Source organism: Protopterus annectens, chromosome 9.part0 (assembly GCF_019279795.1).
Source record: "Protopterus annectens isolate FY-2018-M chromosome 9.part0, PAN1.0, whole genome shotgun sequence".
Classification (NCBI taxonomy): domain Eukaryota; kingdom Metazoa; phylum Chordata; order Ceratodontiformes; family Protopteridae; genus Protopterus; species Protopterus annectens.
Window position 1 is genome coordinate 1811616377 of NC_056743.1, and position 18726 is coordinate 1811635102.

The following is an 18726-nucleotide window of genomic DNA, read 5'->3' on the forward strand; positions in this document are numbered from 1 at the left end:
TTTTTCCTGATTATTCTTACTAAAGTCTCCTTCACTTATGGTCCGTGCATACAACTTCTTTTTTATCTTCTTAACTCTTCTTATGTACTTCTTCTTGTATTATTTTCATAATAACACTCCCACAACACAGCTTTTTTAATCTCTGGTTCAGTTTGATTAAGTCATTTAAATAAACATCTTGCAACCTTCCCAATTGGAGGGCTGTAATAATACATCCAGATTGCGACTTGCTTTCTCCTGAAACAAAAATTCTAAATACTGCAAAGGCTTGACAACCTTCACATCACTATCCTCATTCAGCGATCTCTTCTCATTCAGTAAATATATCTGCTTTACTCCTTTGCATGTCTTTTCTTCTTCTATTACATCCTTTTACAAAGGTTCGACTTTCCTTCACACTCATCACAATCTTCAAATTCTCTCACTCAACTTTTTTCTAAACACCTTCTCCAGACTGCAAACATTTACCACACTCCTTACTGTTTCTCCAAATTGCCGCCGTGCCCAGACCAGAAACAGGAAGTCTGAAAACAAACAGCATCCACACTCACCAACAAGTAGGAGTTCTTTATTGAAAAACATTACTCATAAACATTATTTACATAATTGATGTTGTATACATTATTTACTTTTACAATTATTTACTCCTTTATACACTATACGATAATTTTATGTTAGTAAGCACTCCCCCTCCACCCTTTTTTCCAAAGCCTGTAATGTATTTTCTTTATAATTTCTGCCAATATTCATATTCCATTAAATTTAACTTCATTAAATCTCTCAACACATAAGGTCCATAAAATATAAAATATTATTCTATCAATTTTCTTCACTTCTTTTTGTCATCTCACCATAATACCCACATTCCAACATAACCAGGTTTATATGTTATACCTTTTCCAAACCTTTCAACATATGACTTTTACATATTTCTTTACATAAAGTCTTTACTCCAGCACATTTAAAAAAATGTTCTGTTGTTTCAGGTAATCCAAAATAAACACATATCCTTTCTTGTTTTCTTTTATAGGGCATGCTAGCCTTTACAGGTAGTTTACCTATTGATAATCTCCACAGAAATTCTTTGCATTCATATATTTTTTTACACCACATGAATCTCATTTTAAAAGCTTTCTTCTTTTTCATCATCAAATGTTTCCAAGGAAAGATAAAATAGTATTCTTTCATAATGTTTAAATACCATTCTTTCCCATTTTTTCAACTATATTCACTTTTAACGTCCATTAAGAATATTTCATTTTGATATTTCTTTATATCTTCATTCATATCATTTTTCGTCCTTTTCCTTATTTCCATTTTACCTCAACAACATTTATATTTATCATACAAAATGTATTCTGTCAAATTCTTACTCACTTTTTTTTATAACTTACTAAGTATTTGTAGCGGTTTAATGTAGCTGTATGAACAATTGGGTTTATTAACCATAACACTCCTTCTTCTTACTTTACATACAAAATTCTCCTTCTCACTGCATTCAATCTAGATCTCCATATGAATGGAAATATTGCAGACGTTACATCTTTTTCATAATTAGTTGGTATCATATATATACTTTTTACGTAAGCTAACTTGCCTAGTAAAATAGAGTTTGTCAGATATACTTTTTTTCTTGTATGACAGCTTATATGACTTCGAAAATATGCAGTTTTTCCAAATACTACTCCTAATACATCTATAGTCTCTCTATTAAACTGTATCTCCTATATTTCCTTTGAATCCAAAACCTTTACTTTTTTCCTTATTTATTCAGAAGCCAATTGTCTTTAAATCTTTCAATAACTTTTTAATTGTCTCGTCTATCCTTTGTTTATTTTTAGGATTAATACTATATCTTCTGCATATGTAAGTATTATTGGTAATCATATTTCATCCATTATCTTATATCCTGCCATATTTAATATTCTATTAATTTTATTAACAGTTACATTCATAACTACAAAAATATGATACTGCTTGCTAAGCATCCTTGTCTTAATCTACATCCTATTTTGAGTTCTTCACTTAGCCATCCATATAAAATTGTTCTTATATTATTTTCTTCATATACAGACTTCATTGCTTTAACTATTCGATCACTTAAGGTATAAGCCCCTAGTATATCCCATAAAGTTTCATAATGGATTTTATCAAACACCTTACTTAGATCTCCTACCATAATTTTTGCTTCTACCTTTTTATTTACAATATTGTCTATTACTTCTTTTACTGTCAATAGTAATTCTTGACTTCCTTTCCCTTTTCTACCAAATATTGTTTGCTCAAGCAACTTATCTACTTTATTTCTTAGCCTTTTAGTTATTATTCTCATAAATATCTTATAATCTGTATTATTCAATATTATTGGTCTCCAGTTTTTTATATCATTTTATCATGTGTATGTGTGCTTATCTACTATCCCTTTCTGTAATCAGTCATTTTATATCTCCACAAAAAGGATTTTTTGCCAATTTTCCATATTGCTGCACATATGCTATTCAATACCATCCAGTCCTATAGCTGTACCCGTATTAATATCTTTAATGTTTCATTTAGCTCTTTCACATTTATATTTTTTTCTAGATTCTCATTATCTTCTTCACTTATTTTTTAACTATCCATTTCAGCTTTATTTTCATTTCCCTTTTTTACAAATTCTTTTCTATATGCTTTTTAATCGCCTCAAATATTCTGTCTTGTGTTTTTATCTTTTCTCCTTCATTATTCTTTAATTCTCTTATTATTCTCTTGTTCTCTTTTACTAATTTATTCAAGTAAAGTGCTAATTTTTCTTTTCTTCCTTGTAAACAATATCTGTTTTTATATAACAGTCTTTTAAATTTTTCTTGGTTTATATCATATATTTATGTTTCTTTTTCAAAGAAGATTATCTTATATCTTAATTTCTGGATTCTTCTCTTTTCATCTTGACATTCCAAAAAGCACGTTTTGTATTTTTATTTAAAGCCAATCCCCAACTTGTCCATTTTCCATAAAGTATTCTCATACCTGTATGATCTTTCCATAATTTATCTATTTCTTTTCTATCATCTTTATTTAAGTCTTTTTCATTAAGCTTTTTAACATCTCTGCCTATTTTTATGTATCCTTCTTTCTCATATACCTTTATCCATATAGCTATATGATCTTTTTATCCCTTTTTGCAACATTTTTAAGCTATCTGATATTAAGAAATAGGAAATTTCAGTTATAATTTCTCATCTTTTCTAAGCCCAATGTTTGTTATTTCATATATATAACTTTCCACTTTTCATTATTTCATGTATTATTTTAATATCATTGTTAAATCTCCTACTAATATTATATCTATATTAACATCTACAGGATTTAGCATATAATGCAATAATTCTATAAACCTTTGTTTTCCATTTTAAGTCTAATATTGTTATTCTTCCTAATTTGACTATTGTTAAGTCTAAGATTTCAATATTTACTTTACATAATATACCTATACTTGAACATGTCTCTTTTCCCATATTCCAAATAATCGCTCCACCCCACAGAACTTCAGTTTGTAATTTTTCTTCTTCTGTCAGAATCCTAGTATCTTCTAATATGAGAATATGCTACTCCACTGAAGCACACCATTCTAAAATACATATTCTTCTTCTGATATTTTTCATACTATTCACATTTAAAGCTAAAATCTTCAGCTTTTAAATGATACTGACATCGTTCCTATCTCTATCTCGCCCTTACCTTTTTTTATTCTCTTTCATAATTATGTTTTTAAAATTTTTCCTCTCATTTACCCTTTTCCTAAGGAATTTTTCTTTCCTCTCACTTCTTGCCAATTTACATATTCTTCTTCACTCATATCGAACATATCTTCCTCCCTTTCTCTTTCCCCATGTTTTGCCTCCATTAGTATATCTTTGTTTTTTCCCCTGTTTTTTTCTGTTTTTTCTTGTTCCTTTTCTATATTTTTTATCATGTACCGAATCCTGCATACCTTCTTTCCTTCTTCAGTTCCTACATTGTCTTCACAATCTACCCATGTATGTCCAATTTTCCACATTTTTTAAATTTCATATCAGATTTTTTTCCTTCAATCCCCACTTTACCACAAATAAAACATTTTCATTTATCATACTTTCTAATTCACTAATCAAGAGATTATCTTTTCCACAATAAAAAAAAACATGTTTTTGGTTGTCCTTAGGTTGCCCTCTGCATTTAACAAATCCTCTATTACCATTCATAATAATTGCACTACGAATATGCACAATGTTATCCCACTGAATTTTCAAAATAATCCCACATTCACAACCCCAGTCTATAAACTTCTTTCATCATATATATTTTACTGTGTCCATCACATCTTTGCATATTGTTTTTAAATGTTCTTTCAGTTCATCTTTTTCAACTTCCTTTCTAAATTATATCATAACTTTTTTGTCTCTATATGAAATGTCTGTATTACATATTCAATCCAAGGATTACTATTCTTTTTTTCATATTTTTCTAAGAAATTTTCCATATACTGTTCTGATTCAAAAAAATATATCACAATATACTTTTTTTGTTGATAAGAATAAAAGCTCTTCTCTTACCTCCTTGGGTTACAGACCCAGTGGTGCAACTATAGTGTCCCATACTTCATACCTATCCAGTCCTGTTTCTTTCTTACTGCTTAGTCTTATTACATATTTTCCTCATTTCCTTCATCTCTTCAATTCCTTCTCCCTCTTTTACTATTTGCACATATTTCTCTTTTGTTGTGTGTTCTACAACCTTTTCTTTTTGTATTTTCTCCATGGTTTCACCCCTTGACATCAACTGTTCACTCTTCAGTTCACTTTGGTTGATCATTTCTTTTAAATAAACATCCAACAACCCTCTGGATTGAAGGGCTGTAATAATACATTCTCTGCTTACTCTCTTCTGCTCTCCTGAATAATTATTCCTGAAATACGACTTCCAAATCTGGAACTGCTCCACTGAATTTATTTAATGCTCCATTCGCCTCTGATATAACAAAATTCTCCATTGCTTCCATTTCATTTACGTGTCTTTCATGTAAAGGCTCAGCCATCTCCATGCTCATTTTCTACTTCGCCATACTTAGATTTTGGTCGCTCGCACTTTCCATACTTCCTGTTTCTCTGGGCTGTCTATGCACCTGGAAAGGAAACAGGAAGCTGGAGGTACCATCATCAGTAACATCCTCATACATTAATGAGCTGTGATGCCCCTGCACTGGCCCAGTAGTCAAGGAGCCTCAATCCTCACCACTGGTAACAGTAGGGAATGTACACACTGGGAGGATGCCAAGTACACACACAGTAATGTGCAATTTCCTTTAACAGCAGACAGAGATCACAGTCAGTCTGGGCATGGTGTCTTTCTCTCTCTCCAGATCCCCAATAAGACTCCCCACTGGCACAGCTATAGGGTTGAGATCTCAGCTGAGTGGCCAAACCAAGACCTCCAGTACCATCTCTGTCCAGCCAGTGTTTTGTGTCCCTGCCCAAGTAAATGATACACACTCTTTGAGATTTGATTTATATACCAACACACACACACACACTCCCTGGAATGGCTGGGACAGGTTTACTAGCTATGCCCCGTTCTGCCCAGACTATAAGGTAGTTTTCACTGTGACAAGCCAACTCTTTATCAGCTACTTTAAGGCCCTTAATAAAGGGTGCCCAATCCTACTGTGTAATGTTACTATTAATCTAAATGGTAGTCTGACCAAGAGCATGGCTATTTAGGAGTAGCCTGTACAGTGTCACCAAATAGATATGCAAGTGCTCTAAGAGCTTAAATATTTCTAAACAGACAAGCCACAATTGAAAGGTTTAAATGTATACAATAATAAATAATAAGTGAACAAGACTATACTCAGTAAACAAACACAATTACTTCAGAGTTAAAATCACAGGAAATATTTAAAACAACATTGCAGGACAGTCTCAAATAAATAAAGAAAACGTCTAAGCTATACTTTACTATATTCCTATCTGAATCTAAAAGAGTTTCTATGCTCTGAGAACATACTTACAGAACAACAAGCAGGCAGAAGTGGTGATGAGCGGATGTTGTCAGGTCAAAGACAAATAAAAAATGCCCTGTTTTTCTCTCTCTCTCTTTCTCTCTCTTTCTCAGAGAGTTTTTAAATTAATATCAAACATTACTGCTGGGTTAGCTTGGATGACATCACTTTTTGTCACCTGACTTTAGTTCCCAAGCTAAACCCCCACTGTAGCATCAAGCATCTCCTCTGAAAAATACATGTCTCTCAGATCTTTGCAGGAAGTCATAAAGGACTAGGAAGTCATAAAGCAATAAAACACTTTCACGTCTCAGGCCTAGCAATTACTTCTCTTTCATTCAATACAAAAAACTTATAGCTCTAGTCATTGTGTCTGCCACTGCACTGAAACTGAGAGATACCATTTTTTGTTTATGGCCCAGCTGTAAAGTAACTTAACCTCAACTATTCTTAAGTTCTGCAAGTTAATCTTCTATGTTCCAGCAAGGTACACTGTGGATACATCTTTGAAGCTCAGTACTGTACAAACCCTGTTCAGCACATACTTCTGTATCAGCAGTTTAATAGATATATAAAAAGAAGTTATTTACTTATCATAACATTCCATGTTTGTAATCCATCTCACTTCCATTCTTGCTGGATGGGTTCGGAGTCGATTCTCGGCTCTGACTTGGCCTATACTAAAGCTCAAGAGCTTTTACTGGCTCGAGGCTAACCCCTATCCAATGGTGCCTCACGGCAATTCCCCACATCTTGTTTGCAAGAAAGTAAATAGGTACATAATGATAAGCAACTATCAATAACAATGCACATACAAACAGAATACTCTGTATTACTATCCATGCAAGAGGATGGACAACTACAACCAGGTCAGACAGCATGACGGATAGTCCACCAGTTCCTCCAGGAAACAGGAAGGGGGAAGGAGGGTGGGATGCAAGAATGTAAGCGAGATGGACTACAAACACAGAACGTTATGGTAAGTACATAACTTCTTTATGTTATGTAGTCCTATCTCACCGTAATTCTTGCTGGATGGGACAGCGTCCCTAGCACCTTTATCCCGGGTGGCTCAAGCGAAGAGACTCTTCAGCACAGTGGACGCAAAGGATAACCTGTCCCGGGAGGCCAAATCCAATTTGTAATGAGTGACAATGGTATGAGGTCTTGCCCAAGTAGCTGCTGCACAAATGGTATCAATTTGGAGTTTTGATCTAAAGGCATATGAAGTTGATATTGCTTTGGTTGAATGGCCTTTTACTTTAGCAGGTAATTGTTTGCCAGCAGTTTTGTAAGCAAATGCAATGCAGTATGAAAGCCATTTAGACAAAGTGACCTTAGAAACAGGCAATCTTTATTTTTGTCTGAGAAGGAAATAAATAATTGGTCTGATTTTCAAATTTCTTTAGTCCTGTGCAGGTAAAATCTGATAATTCTGTGGACATCCAATTGGTGTATTCTGTATTCTGATTTATTACTATGATTTGGGAAGAAAACTGGTAATACGATAGTTGTGTTGAAATTATGCTCTGAACATACCTTAGGAAGAAAGGAAGGATTAGTTTTAAGTGAGACTCTATCCTTGTGGAAAACAATGTAAGGAAGTCAAATGGTGAGAGCTTGCAATTCTGAAAGTCTCCTAGCAGATGTTATAGCCACTAAGAACAATGTCTTCCAAGACAAGAATTTCAGGTCCGATGAAGAAGACAGTTCAAAAGCTGGAGAAAATAATGATGTGAGAACTAGGTTCAGGTCCCAGGGCTCTGGTGGTTGCCTGATTGGAGATCTGAGAAGGAGAACTCCTTTCAAAAAGGTTTTGCATAAAGAGTAGGACATGACTGGATTTCCCATGTAGCCAAAATGATACTTAAAGATGACAGCTAACTGAACTTTAATAGTAGCAACTGCAGCTCCTTCTTGAAAAATGGATGCCAGGAAGGACAGGATAGACTCTATGGGAGCTGAGTAAGGATCTAAGCCTTGGTTTGCTGCCCAAATGGAGAACCTTTTCCATTTACTGGAATATAATTTCTTGGTGGAAGGTTTGTGTGAAGAAATCAGAATGTGCTTGACTGTAGGGGAAAGGAAAACACATCTGGCTATTCATGGAACTGGAGCAGCCATGCTGTCAATTTCAGGGTTTGGATAGTAGGATGGAACTGCCCTGATTGATGAATCAGGAGGTCTGGAGATGGTTCCAGAATCCATGGTTCCTCCAAGAGATAGGGCCACAGGAAGGGGAACCAGACATGGTGAGGCCAGTAAGGAGCAATGAGGATCAGGGGACTCTTCAACAGTTTTGCTTTCTGAATCACTTTTGGTATGAGCGAAAAGGGTGGAACAGCATAAAGGAGTCCCAGAGGCCAATTGTAGACCAGAGCATCCCTGGGTGACATCCCCAGATGGGGAATTAGGGCAAAGTAGTTGCTGCATTTGGTGTTCATGTATGTGGCGAATAGGTCGCAGCAAGGCTGGCCCCATTTGCGAAAAATCTCTTCCGAAACTTCTGAATTCAGGGACCACTCGTAAGGCATCAGAATTGCTCAACTGAGTTTGTCTGCTATCACACTGGACTTCCACGAAATGTGCATTCCTAACAGAAAGCGTTGAGTGTCCATCACCCATTTCCATACTCTTAGAGCCTCTTGCCAAAGTGAGTAAGATTTGGTTCCACCTTGCTTGTTTATGTACCACACTACACAAATGTTGTCTGACTGAATCGCAATTGTCCCAGTGGGAAGAGAAGTGTGAAGTGCTTGCAACATGTATAGCACCGCTCTCATCTCCAGAACATTTATGTGCAAGTGGTTCTCGTGATCCTGCCAAATACCTTGGACCGTCATTCACAGATAATGCCCCCCCCCACCCTATCTGGGAGGCATTCGTGGTCAAGACTGCATTTGCTGAGGGGAAGCAAGTGGGTGACCTAGATGAAGTTGATCCGTAAGTAACCACCATGTGAGGTCCTTCTTGCAGGAATTTGTGATAAGTATTTGGTGAGACAGGGGGAGATCTTGCATTGACCACTGGGCAAATAGTAGCCACTGAAGTACTCTCATGTGCAGATGGGCTAGTGGAACTAAAAGAATGGTGGAAGCCATAGTCCCTAGGACCTGAATGACTATCCTGGCCTGTACTTTATCTTTCTTCGGTAAGAATCTGACTTGGTTGTGCAACGATTCTATCCTTTCTGGTGTCAATTTTGCTGTCATGGTGATTGAGTCTATTTCTGAGCCTAAGAAGACATGGAGATAAGGCTGATTTTTTTTTAGATTTATTGTGATGCCTAATCTGGCGCACAAGGAAAGAGTCTCATCTCTGGTTCTGATTAGATGGTGCTTAGTGGTAGCAGTGAGAAGCCAGTCATCTAGGTACAGAAACACCTGAAATCCTTGATGTCTCAGGTGAGCCACTACCACGGCCATGCATTTGGTGAACACTCTAGGGGCTGTAGTGAGGCTAATCCATAGTCCCACCAGGGGCTCCAATATCCTAGACCTGGTAATTACCAACATGGGAAATCGATGCTCCACACCTATGGTCACCCCCTCATTGGTCAGGTCAGACCATAAGCTAATCACCCTTAACATCCACATCCCACCCCCACTCCCCAGTAAGGAAACCTCCATAAAAAACTTCTCCAAAGCCAACTTTATGCTACTCAAGTCAGAAGTGACAAACTTCATAACACCCATGCAGACGGGAACTGAAAGTTCGACTGCTGAGTCCTACACTAAGGCACTGTACGAGCACATCCACTCATGCATGAATTGTGCCACCCCAAATAGAACCAAGATGCTCTCCTCCAAAAAAAGGAAGCCAATCTGGTGGTCCCCTGCCATAAACAAACTTTACAACAAAAGAAAGAAACTATTGCAGAAAAGAGGAAAATCCCACAATGGAAAAAATTCCCTTACCAGCCTCAGTAAGAAGCTGAGATCCCTCTTAAAATCCTCCAAAGCTAGTTACAAAAATAAAATTGCCAAAGATTCCAAAGACAACCAAAAGGCATTCTATAACTATGTCAAGAATCTAAATGGCAATGCTCAGACCTGCTCTGAGCTACAACAAAATGGCATTAAATATACTGATTCCAAGGATATTGCCAATATCCTGACAGATCGATTCAGTGCCAACTTCATCCCCCTCTCACCCCCTAAACGGCCCATCTCAATACCCAAAGATTGCCAAATTTCGGTAATAATGGCCACACAGGTAAAAAACGCACTCTCCAAAGCTAAGAATGCTGCATCCATGGGACCAGATGACATCCTGGGCTGTGTACTACATGAACTACAAAATGACCTGGCACCTCACCTAAGTGTCATGTTTAATCATACCCTCACCTCAGGCTTCATGCCCACTGAGTGGTGTACAGCTACAGTAATCCCACTCCACAAGGGGGGATCCATCTTGGATCCTAGGAACTACCGCACCATCAGTCTGACAAGCCTGATCTGCAAGGCCATGAAATGTATTATCGTGGAACATATAAGCAAAGATATTGGCAACCTTCAAACACTGGACCCCACCCAGTTTGAGTTTGTGAAGGGCCGATCTTGTCTCCTGAACCTGATTGATTTCTTCGAATCAGTCTCCAGAGCCGTGGATGAGGGTAAGGCAGTCTACACAGCCTATCTGGACCTCGCCAAGGCCTTTGACACCATCCCCTACTCTGGAATCATAGATAAACTTACTAAGCTGAGCATTAATCCTTACGTCACTCAATGGGTTGCCAACTAGCTTACTGACAGAACCCACACTGTAAAAGTAGCTGACTCCAAATCCAGCTCCAGACAAGTGACAAGTGGAGTACCTCAGGGTTCAGTCCTGGGACTGCTCTTGTTTGGCATCTACTTCTCTGAAGTACAGGTCAACACTAAGGGATGCTGGCTAACAAATTTCGCAGATGACTGAAAACTGGGAACCATTATTGAATCCCCAAATGATGTGGATACTCTACAAAAGGGCCTTACAGAAACAGATGCTTGGTGCCAGAGCCATGGGCTCAAGCTCTATGCCAAGAAATGTATAGTTATCCCCTTTGGGAAAAAACATGTACCTGTGAATTACCACATAGGTGGCAGTACACTAAACACCGAAAGTGTGATAAGAGACTTAGGGACACAGGTGGACAGTGGTCTCACCTTCAATAACCACATCGCCACAACAGTCAGGAAATCCTTTTATGTGGCACACCTCATCACTAAGGGCTTTTCATCCAGAAAAAAGGAGGTCATTGTCCCACTGTACTCATCCCTCATTAGACCCATTATAGAATACAATGCCCCATTTGGTATGTACCTCTCAAGACATCTGCAACAACTGGAAAGGCTGCAGAAATACCTCACTAAAAGAATCACAGGGCTAAAGCAGATGCCCTATGCTGACAACCTTAAAAAACTTCAGCTATACTCTGTCACATATCATCTACTCAGAGGCGATCTCTGCTTAACATACAAAGCCATGTCAAACCCAGAGCTGTTGGACATGCTACACTTAAAGAAATCTCAATCCCTCAGAGCCACATGCTCCAGGGATCTAAACCTTGTCATCACAATAAACAAAACATGCTGGAGGGATAGGTTCTTGACCCAGAGACTCCCAATACTCTGGAATAGACTGCCCATACATGTCAAGCAGAGCGCCTCCTTGGCCCTCTTCAAAAGGAACCTTGACGATTGGATGGGACAGGGGTCCAGGGAAGTAAATAATGTGGGAAGAAATAGCCAGGGAATTGTTATGGCTAGGCTTGTATAGGCCCTAGGGCCGATAGCCTAGTACCAACCTATGAATCTATGAACATATGAACCAAAGGGCAGTGTTCAAAATTCAAAATGACTGGTTCCCAGCCGAAAGTGTAGATATCTTCTGGAGCACCTGTCCATTTTGATGTGGTAGTACACGCCCTGAAGATCTATGGAGCACATCCAATTGTTTTTCCCTAAAAAGAGAAAAATCGCCTGCACAGTGATCATACGGAACTTCGATTTCTTTACAGAGTTGTTGAGTTTGCCGAGATCTAGAACTGATCTCCAGTCCCCGGTCATTTTTGGAATTAAAAAGAATCGTGAGTAAGTTCCGGATCCTATTTGCTCTGTGGGGACTTCTTGGATGACTCTTTTTTGAAGTAACGAGATGACCTCTGATGTTGCACGGTCTAAATGAATGGGTGGCAAGTCTGGTAGAGACCAGTTTACCGGGTGATCGGAAACAAAAGAAATAAGGTAACCTCTGGAAATTATGGTTTGTACCCAATGATCTTGGGAAATTTGTAGCCAGGTGCTTGGGTACAGTGAAAGATGACCCCTGATTGCCTCCAGACACAGACAGTCGGGCAACCCCTCAGGGGCAATGGAAGGGACGATCAGAGAAGGTATCTCTATCTCCCTGATATTGCAGACCTCCTCTGCCATAAGGGCAGCGTCTTCCATTATATCCTTCCCCTCTGCCTTTAGGGGAGGGTTGACCTTGTGCCTGAGGGAAACCTTTTTGGGATTTACGGAACCACATTTTCCCTCCTGTTTGACCCTTGGGATAGGGTCTAGAAGGAAGGGAGAAATGAACTCTGACAGCAGATAAGGTTTTTCCCTTCCTGCTTGCACCTGGTCAAAGTCCAAAAAGAGTTGAACCATCAAAGGGGACGTTGGTAAAGGAAGAATTAAAGGATTCTGTGAAGTTACATAGATGCATCCAGGAATGTCTCCTAAGAGACATTCCTGCTGCGACTGCCCTGCTCGCTCCATGAGTTGTATAGGAAATCAGCCTCATGGAGGAGTTAGCTATAGATGTAACGGTGGAGAGTTGTGCAGATATCTTGTCCGTGGCTAGTGAACCCTGAAGGGTATCTTCCAACTCCTTCAGGAGATCCCTTTGACGTCTAGTAAAACTGGACAGGTAATTCAGTGATCATAAGGTAAATGCCACTGAAGAGAAGGTATGCTTTCCATACCTATCCATAGTCCTGGAATCTTTATTAGGAGGATAGATATTATAAGATGTCTCAGACAACTCCTTTTTCGTGGCCGCTGCTACCAGCATAGCATCCACAGGAACTCCTTTAGAAAGAAAGGACTTATCTTCCAGAGCAGCAGTCATAAATTTTTTGGCCTCCTTGGGACAGGTTCCACTGTGTCCGGGGAGGTCCAGGCTTTCTGGGATATGACTCCCAAGAGTTGGTCATAAGGAGGTGTCACTCAGGAGGTGGAAGGTCGGGAACCAAAGGCATCAAGGTACACTGATTCGTCCTCAGTAGGGTTAGAGGTCTTCCAATCACCCCTTTGTATGAGATCTTCCAATCAACCCTTTGTCTAAGGATTTCAAGGATGTCTGCAAAAGAGACATCCTCACAGGGGGATCTTGGGGACGCTTCTAACTCATCCAAATCAGTGTCTGACGTGACTGACTCAAGTGAGTCAATGTGCTTCCTCTTACAAAGTCTCTTCCGAGGGAGCTCCACAGTGGGATAACCTGGGGAGGTCTCAGAAGAGGGGATGCCTCCAATAGGGGCTCCTTGAATCTCTGGTTCCCTATGCTGAGGGGGAGGTGGGGGAGATGACGTTGCTACCGGCTGCTGGTGGGACAATGGGTCCAAAGGCAGGGCTTTGGCACTGGACAAAGCTTTCTCTATTGCTTCAAAAGCCTTCCCACCCCACTCTGAAGAAGACATCCATAGAGGGTCGGCTCTGAGCAGGAGGGACATGTTCCAAAGCAGACATGGGAACCAAGCTCAGTCGAGCCGACAGACCGAGAGGGATGGTCGATTCCAAAGAAAAACCTGGGTGACTATCCCTCTTGGAGTCGACTCGAGAGCATTGGCTCCCAGACCCCTCGGCTCCAGACTGAGTCAATGAGGATAGAGTTATTGGTTCCAAGGAAGGAGGAAGAATTCCTGGAACTGAAGGATCCAGCACAGAAGGACCCAAAGTGTTCGACTCTGAAAGCAAAGCAGTCGGAGGAGGAGCAGTAGTCTGAATATGAGACGGCTCTGAAGCCTTTGGGTCCAGAAGGGCTAACATTTTAGCCAGAGCTGGTTCACAAAGCAGCCTCTTCACCACCCATTCAATATCCTCATCTGAAAGAGTCCTGGAGGAACAGGTGGAGATAGAAGGAGATCTCCTCCTCTCTAATATAGGAGATCTCAAAGTAGGTGATATAGGGTCCATCACTGGTGAATGTCTCGATACCGAAGGCTGCCTCAGCACCGAGGAAACAGATGGCACTGAGACAGAAGAAGTAGAATCGGAGTCAGAACTCCTCAGCTCCGTCGTTTTAGACTTCTTAGATGGCTGCGAAACTGGAACTGATGGAGACTTTCTCTTTAAAGTTTTAGGAGCTGTCTGACCAAGTTCCAGCTGTTCCTAGAAAGAACTGGTCATAAGACCCCTGACCATTAATTTGCGTTTTCTCTCATTGAGAACCCTAGTACTAAAGGCATGACAGAAAGTACAGGGTTCTTGTAAATGAGCCTCTCCCAGACAGTACACACAGCTAGTGTGACTGTTAGTTAATGACATTTTTTGTCAATACTTGTCAAATTTCTTGAACCCAGAAGGGCGGTGTTCCTTATGTTCTCTATCTTTGTCTTTGGACATGCTGACAAGAAAAAAACAGAGTTAACAATAATAACAATAACAACAATAATGACTATAACCAATAGAGAAAGCTATGAAGAAAAGAGAAAAACTCTTTATTTTTTGAAGAAGGACTAGCAGTCAGAGAGGAAAGGTCCTCTAATTTAAATGGGCAACAATGGCCCTCTAACTAAAACGGGCCGTACAATCCTAAGAAAGTGGGATAGGGGATCAAGCACTCACAACAATCACACAGGTAATAGATAACAATTATTAAGGTATAAATATGAAGAAACTAGACAAGAAATAACAAGATTTATCAAAAACATGTTCTACTTACCAACGAGCCAGTAAAAAGACAACCTCGAAGCTTTCTCGGCAAGCGAGATCTGGGGAATTGCCATGAGGTACCATGGGATAAGGGTTAGCCTCGAGCCAGTAAAAGCTCTCAAGCTTTAGTATAGGCTGAGTCAGAGCCGAGAATCAGCTCTGAATCCATCCAGCAAAAATTACGTCGAGATAGGACAACATAACATTCAATATTTCTCAATTATATAAAAACATTACACTCTAAAAGTTCACCTGCTCAATTTATCCTACAACATTTTCTTACATTCTGCAAATACCATACATTATTTTCAGACAGCCTACAGACTGCAGTGAGAGCTGTGTTTCATACCCATTGCCTTTAGACTTATTAAGTGTAACGATTGTCCATATAAAACTTTCTGGAAAATAGCTTCGAAAGTCCATATCCATATCAATACATTCTTCACACTCCTCACCACCTGCAACACAAATAAAAATTCAGTAAATGGTACTTCTAAGTGGTATGCAACTTTTCTTTTTTTTTTACGTAAGATTAACAAAGATAGATGAATTGCCATAATTTATGGTGTATCCATGAATCATTTGTGTACATTGGTCACAACCATAGGAGCTGCTGAAAACTGCAAGAGGAACCAACTCAAAAAATACAAAGAAATTTAACTCCACAATCTCTGTTTGTCACAGGAATCACTGTCAGTATTTCTTTGTGCTTACTTGACTATGGAATTGGTATGTATGTATGTGAGTTTCGGGGGAGGGTGCAGGTGGGGGGGCTTGCCCCATTAAGAAAAGTTATTGCAGCTATTTTTTTCATCAAGCTGTCTTCCCACCAACTTGAATTTGGCTAGTTGGTTCCTCACTGAGTTGTAACTCGACAAGTCATACTGAAAGCAAGCCATAAGAGGAGTGTTATTCCTTCAGTGGCATACCTGCTGTGGTTTAACCTCAGTTATGAACTCCAGTCTTCCCAGCAAATGCAAGTAATATTACTTAGACAATAAGGAGCTCAGCACACTTGCACTAAGTAAAAATGCAGCATTTCATGATTAGAAATATAAAGCACTTAACAGAAGCACTGGAGTGTGATTGGTAGATTGGTAGAATCTGGTTACACCCTTGCATTTATATTCCAATATGAAAACAAACAAAAGTGTTAACTTCTACTTTGAACAGCTTAATCTTTATAAAAGTAACAATCTTGAGCAAGCTGAATGTCTTGAGTCAATAATGAGGAAGACACAGGAAACTCTTTGAGTGCAGCTGCTATGTATATGGACTTTCACAAAACCCTTGACAGAAAGTAGAAGGAATTGACAGTTGCTTGAGTGACCAGAAGGACAGGTTAGTAGCTCGGGTGGAAATGTCTGCAAAAAACGTTAGTGAACAGTGAACTGCCAGATGACTTGGTTCAATTTTTATTTATTTTTATTTATTTTATTTTACATTTGTTTACTGGAAAAGTCCAGCTGGGCAGGCTACCCTTTTTCAGCAGAAGCCCAGGGAGAAAAGCTCCATTATTAACAGTACAAGATTATAAAAACAGAAAGAATGTATAGGAAGATTATAAACATAGGAAGAATGTTTCACAGTAGGAGTACAGTAGAAAGCTTATCTTAATACATTATAAAATTGTTGTCATACACAATTCACACTAGTTACATTTAGCAGTAGTTATATATAGTTATATATAGCACATTACACAGTGGACCGCAATACCTTCAAATACACAAGTGACAGTGATAACACTTGGAGATAAAAAGGAATAAGAACACTTTGAGATAAGAAAGGACAAAAAAATAGAAGTGAAAAAGTTGAGTCAGACCTGTATGTGTTAATCTAGAGTAGCATAGCTTAGTTTTCAAACAAGGTAAGTGAACACAAGAAGTGTTTCACTTAATACAATGTCATACAATTACATGATTTGATTTTAGGGTAGTGAAATATAATAAGATTGTGTACATACTACAGTGAAAAAAATACTACTCTTAGACACAAGTGATAGTATTAGCCTTATGTGATTAACATCCTAGGTATGCCTTTCTGTGTAAGACATGCATTGCAAAAATATGTGTGCATATTCTGTAAGTAGTTTAGCCCGGGTTGGAACAGGTGCAGATTCATGAGCTAGCTAAATGGGATTTGAGAAGGTTTTTGAAGTTGGTTTTGTTGGCTGTAGTTCTTATGGTAAAGGGTATGACATTCCAGATTTTTGCAATGTAGCTGGAGTATAGGAAGTCACCTCAGCCTTTTTTACTTCTGGTTATGTCCACTAGTGATTTGTTACTGGATCATAGCAAACATTTTCTTGACTACTGATTTAACAGGCCTTGTAGAGCTGTTTTTTTTTTCTCAGGTTGGTTAAAATATATGATGGGCCATAGTAAGTTGGTTATGGGTGAACGGGTTGGGTAGTTCTAGCCAAGATAGTTGTTTGAGGGCCTGGCAGTGATGAGCCCTAAAGGCAGAAACAGTTGCAAATTTTGCTGTTTTGTTGTAACAGGTGTTTATTTTGGCTAAGTCAGATTTGTTGAGATTAATGAATATGGGGGATGCACAGAGAAGTGTCCAGACTAGGTGGGTTCTAGCAATAATGGTTTAAGTATTGTTGGAAATATATTTTTTGTATCTGTACAGAGTTTTAAGTTTTTTTGTGGACTTTTTTTTTTATTGTTTGGGCAATATGTTGGTCGAACTGCATGTTTTGATCTACTATAACACCTACACGTTTGGTTTGGGGGACTAATGTAATAAGGGTTTTATTGCTTGAAATTATTTTAAATGGAGGGATGAAATAGGATCAGCTTAGTTTTGGGTTGACTATGAGTTGTGCATCTGATAGTCATGTTTTGACTGCAGTAAAGGATTCTTAAGTTATTTTTTGAAGTTCTTGGAGGGTTGGGACAGAACAGATTAGGGCTGAGCCATTTGCATATTGGACCAATGTAGCATGTAGGGTGGCAGTATGATGGCTGTTGATGAATACATTGAAAAGAAGGAGACCAAGGATAGACCCTTGCGGAAAACCTAAAATAACAGGTAGAAGAGGGGATAGGTTATTTTGCCATTTTACAGCTTGCCTGTGATCTGATAAGTAGTCCTGGAGCCATGCAAGAGTGGAGTAGCTTAGACTGCATTCAGATAATACAGTTATGAATTTATTATGAGAGACAGTATCAAAAGCTTTAGAGAGGTCTAGAAAGGTAGAAGATACAAGGTTGCCTTTGTTCTGGTGTTGATTAATAGTGTTAGTGAAGCTAATAAGGGCTGTGGTAGTGCTGTGATTAGATTGGAATCTGTGCTGGGTATTTGCTAGAAGCTTATAAGAGATGGTTTAGGATTTGAGTTATGTATGCACTTTACGAGAATTTTTGATAAAGGTGATAGGATAGCAATGGGTCAGTAATTTGATAGTTCAAACAATCAAACAACTTCACACCAAAAACAAAAACAAAATTTGTAGTCGTAACCAAGGTGCTAATTTTAACCATAAATTATTTAAGCAATAACCCACTCCTGGGTGTGGGTAAAGCTGGATTTACCCACGGTTGGTGTGGTTTGGTCATGAAGGCAAAGCCTGAGTGGCCAAACAAAGACAACCGTGGGTAAATCCAGCATTACCCACACTCAGAAGTGGGTTATTGCTATTATACAATGACATTAAGAAAAAAAATACTTTTCTTAAATAATGGCATTGTATAATGTCTTTGTGCTGCCCTTCTGCAGCTGTCCGGTATTCTGCGGCAGTTCTGATGTACTGCGCATGCATATGCTTATGCAGTACATCAGAGCTGTGTGTGGAAGCAA

General features: G+C 38.8%; 1 protein-coding gene across 1 annotated transcript in view; it reads right to left on the minus strand.

Moving 5' to 3' along the window:
- Positions 1-18726, minus strand: part of LOC122812280 (venom factor-like) — a 2973268-nt gene that overhangs the window by 1235205 nt on the left and 1719337 nt on the right. The window contains exon 18 of the mRNA XM_044084681.1: positions 15272-15380. Coding sequence (XP_043940616.1) covers positions 15272-15380 — 109 coding nt within the window. The remainder of the gene's footprint in view (positions 1-15271; positions 15381-18726) is intronic.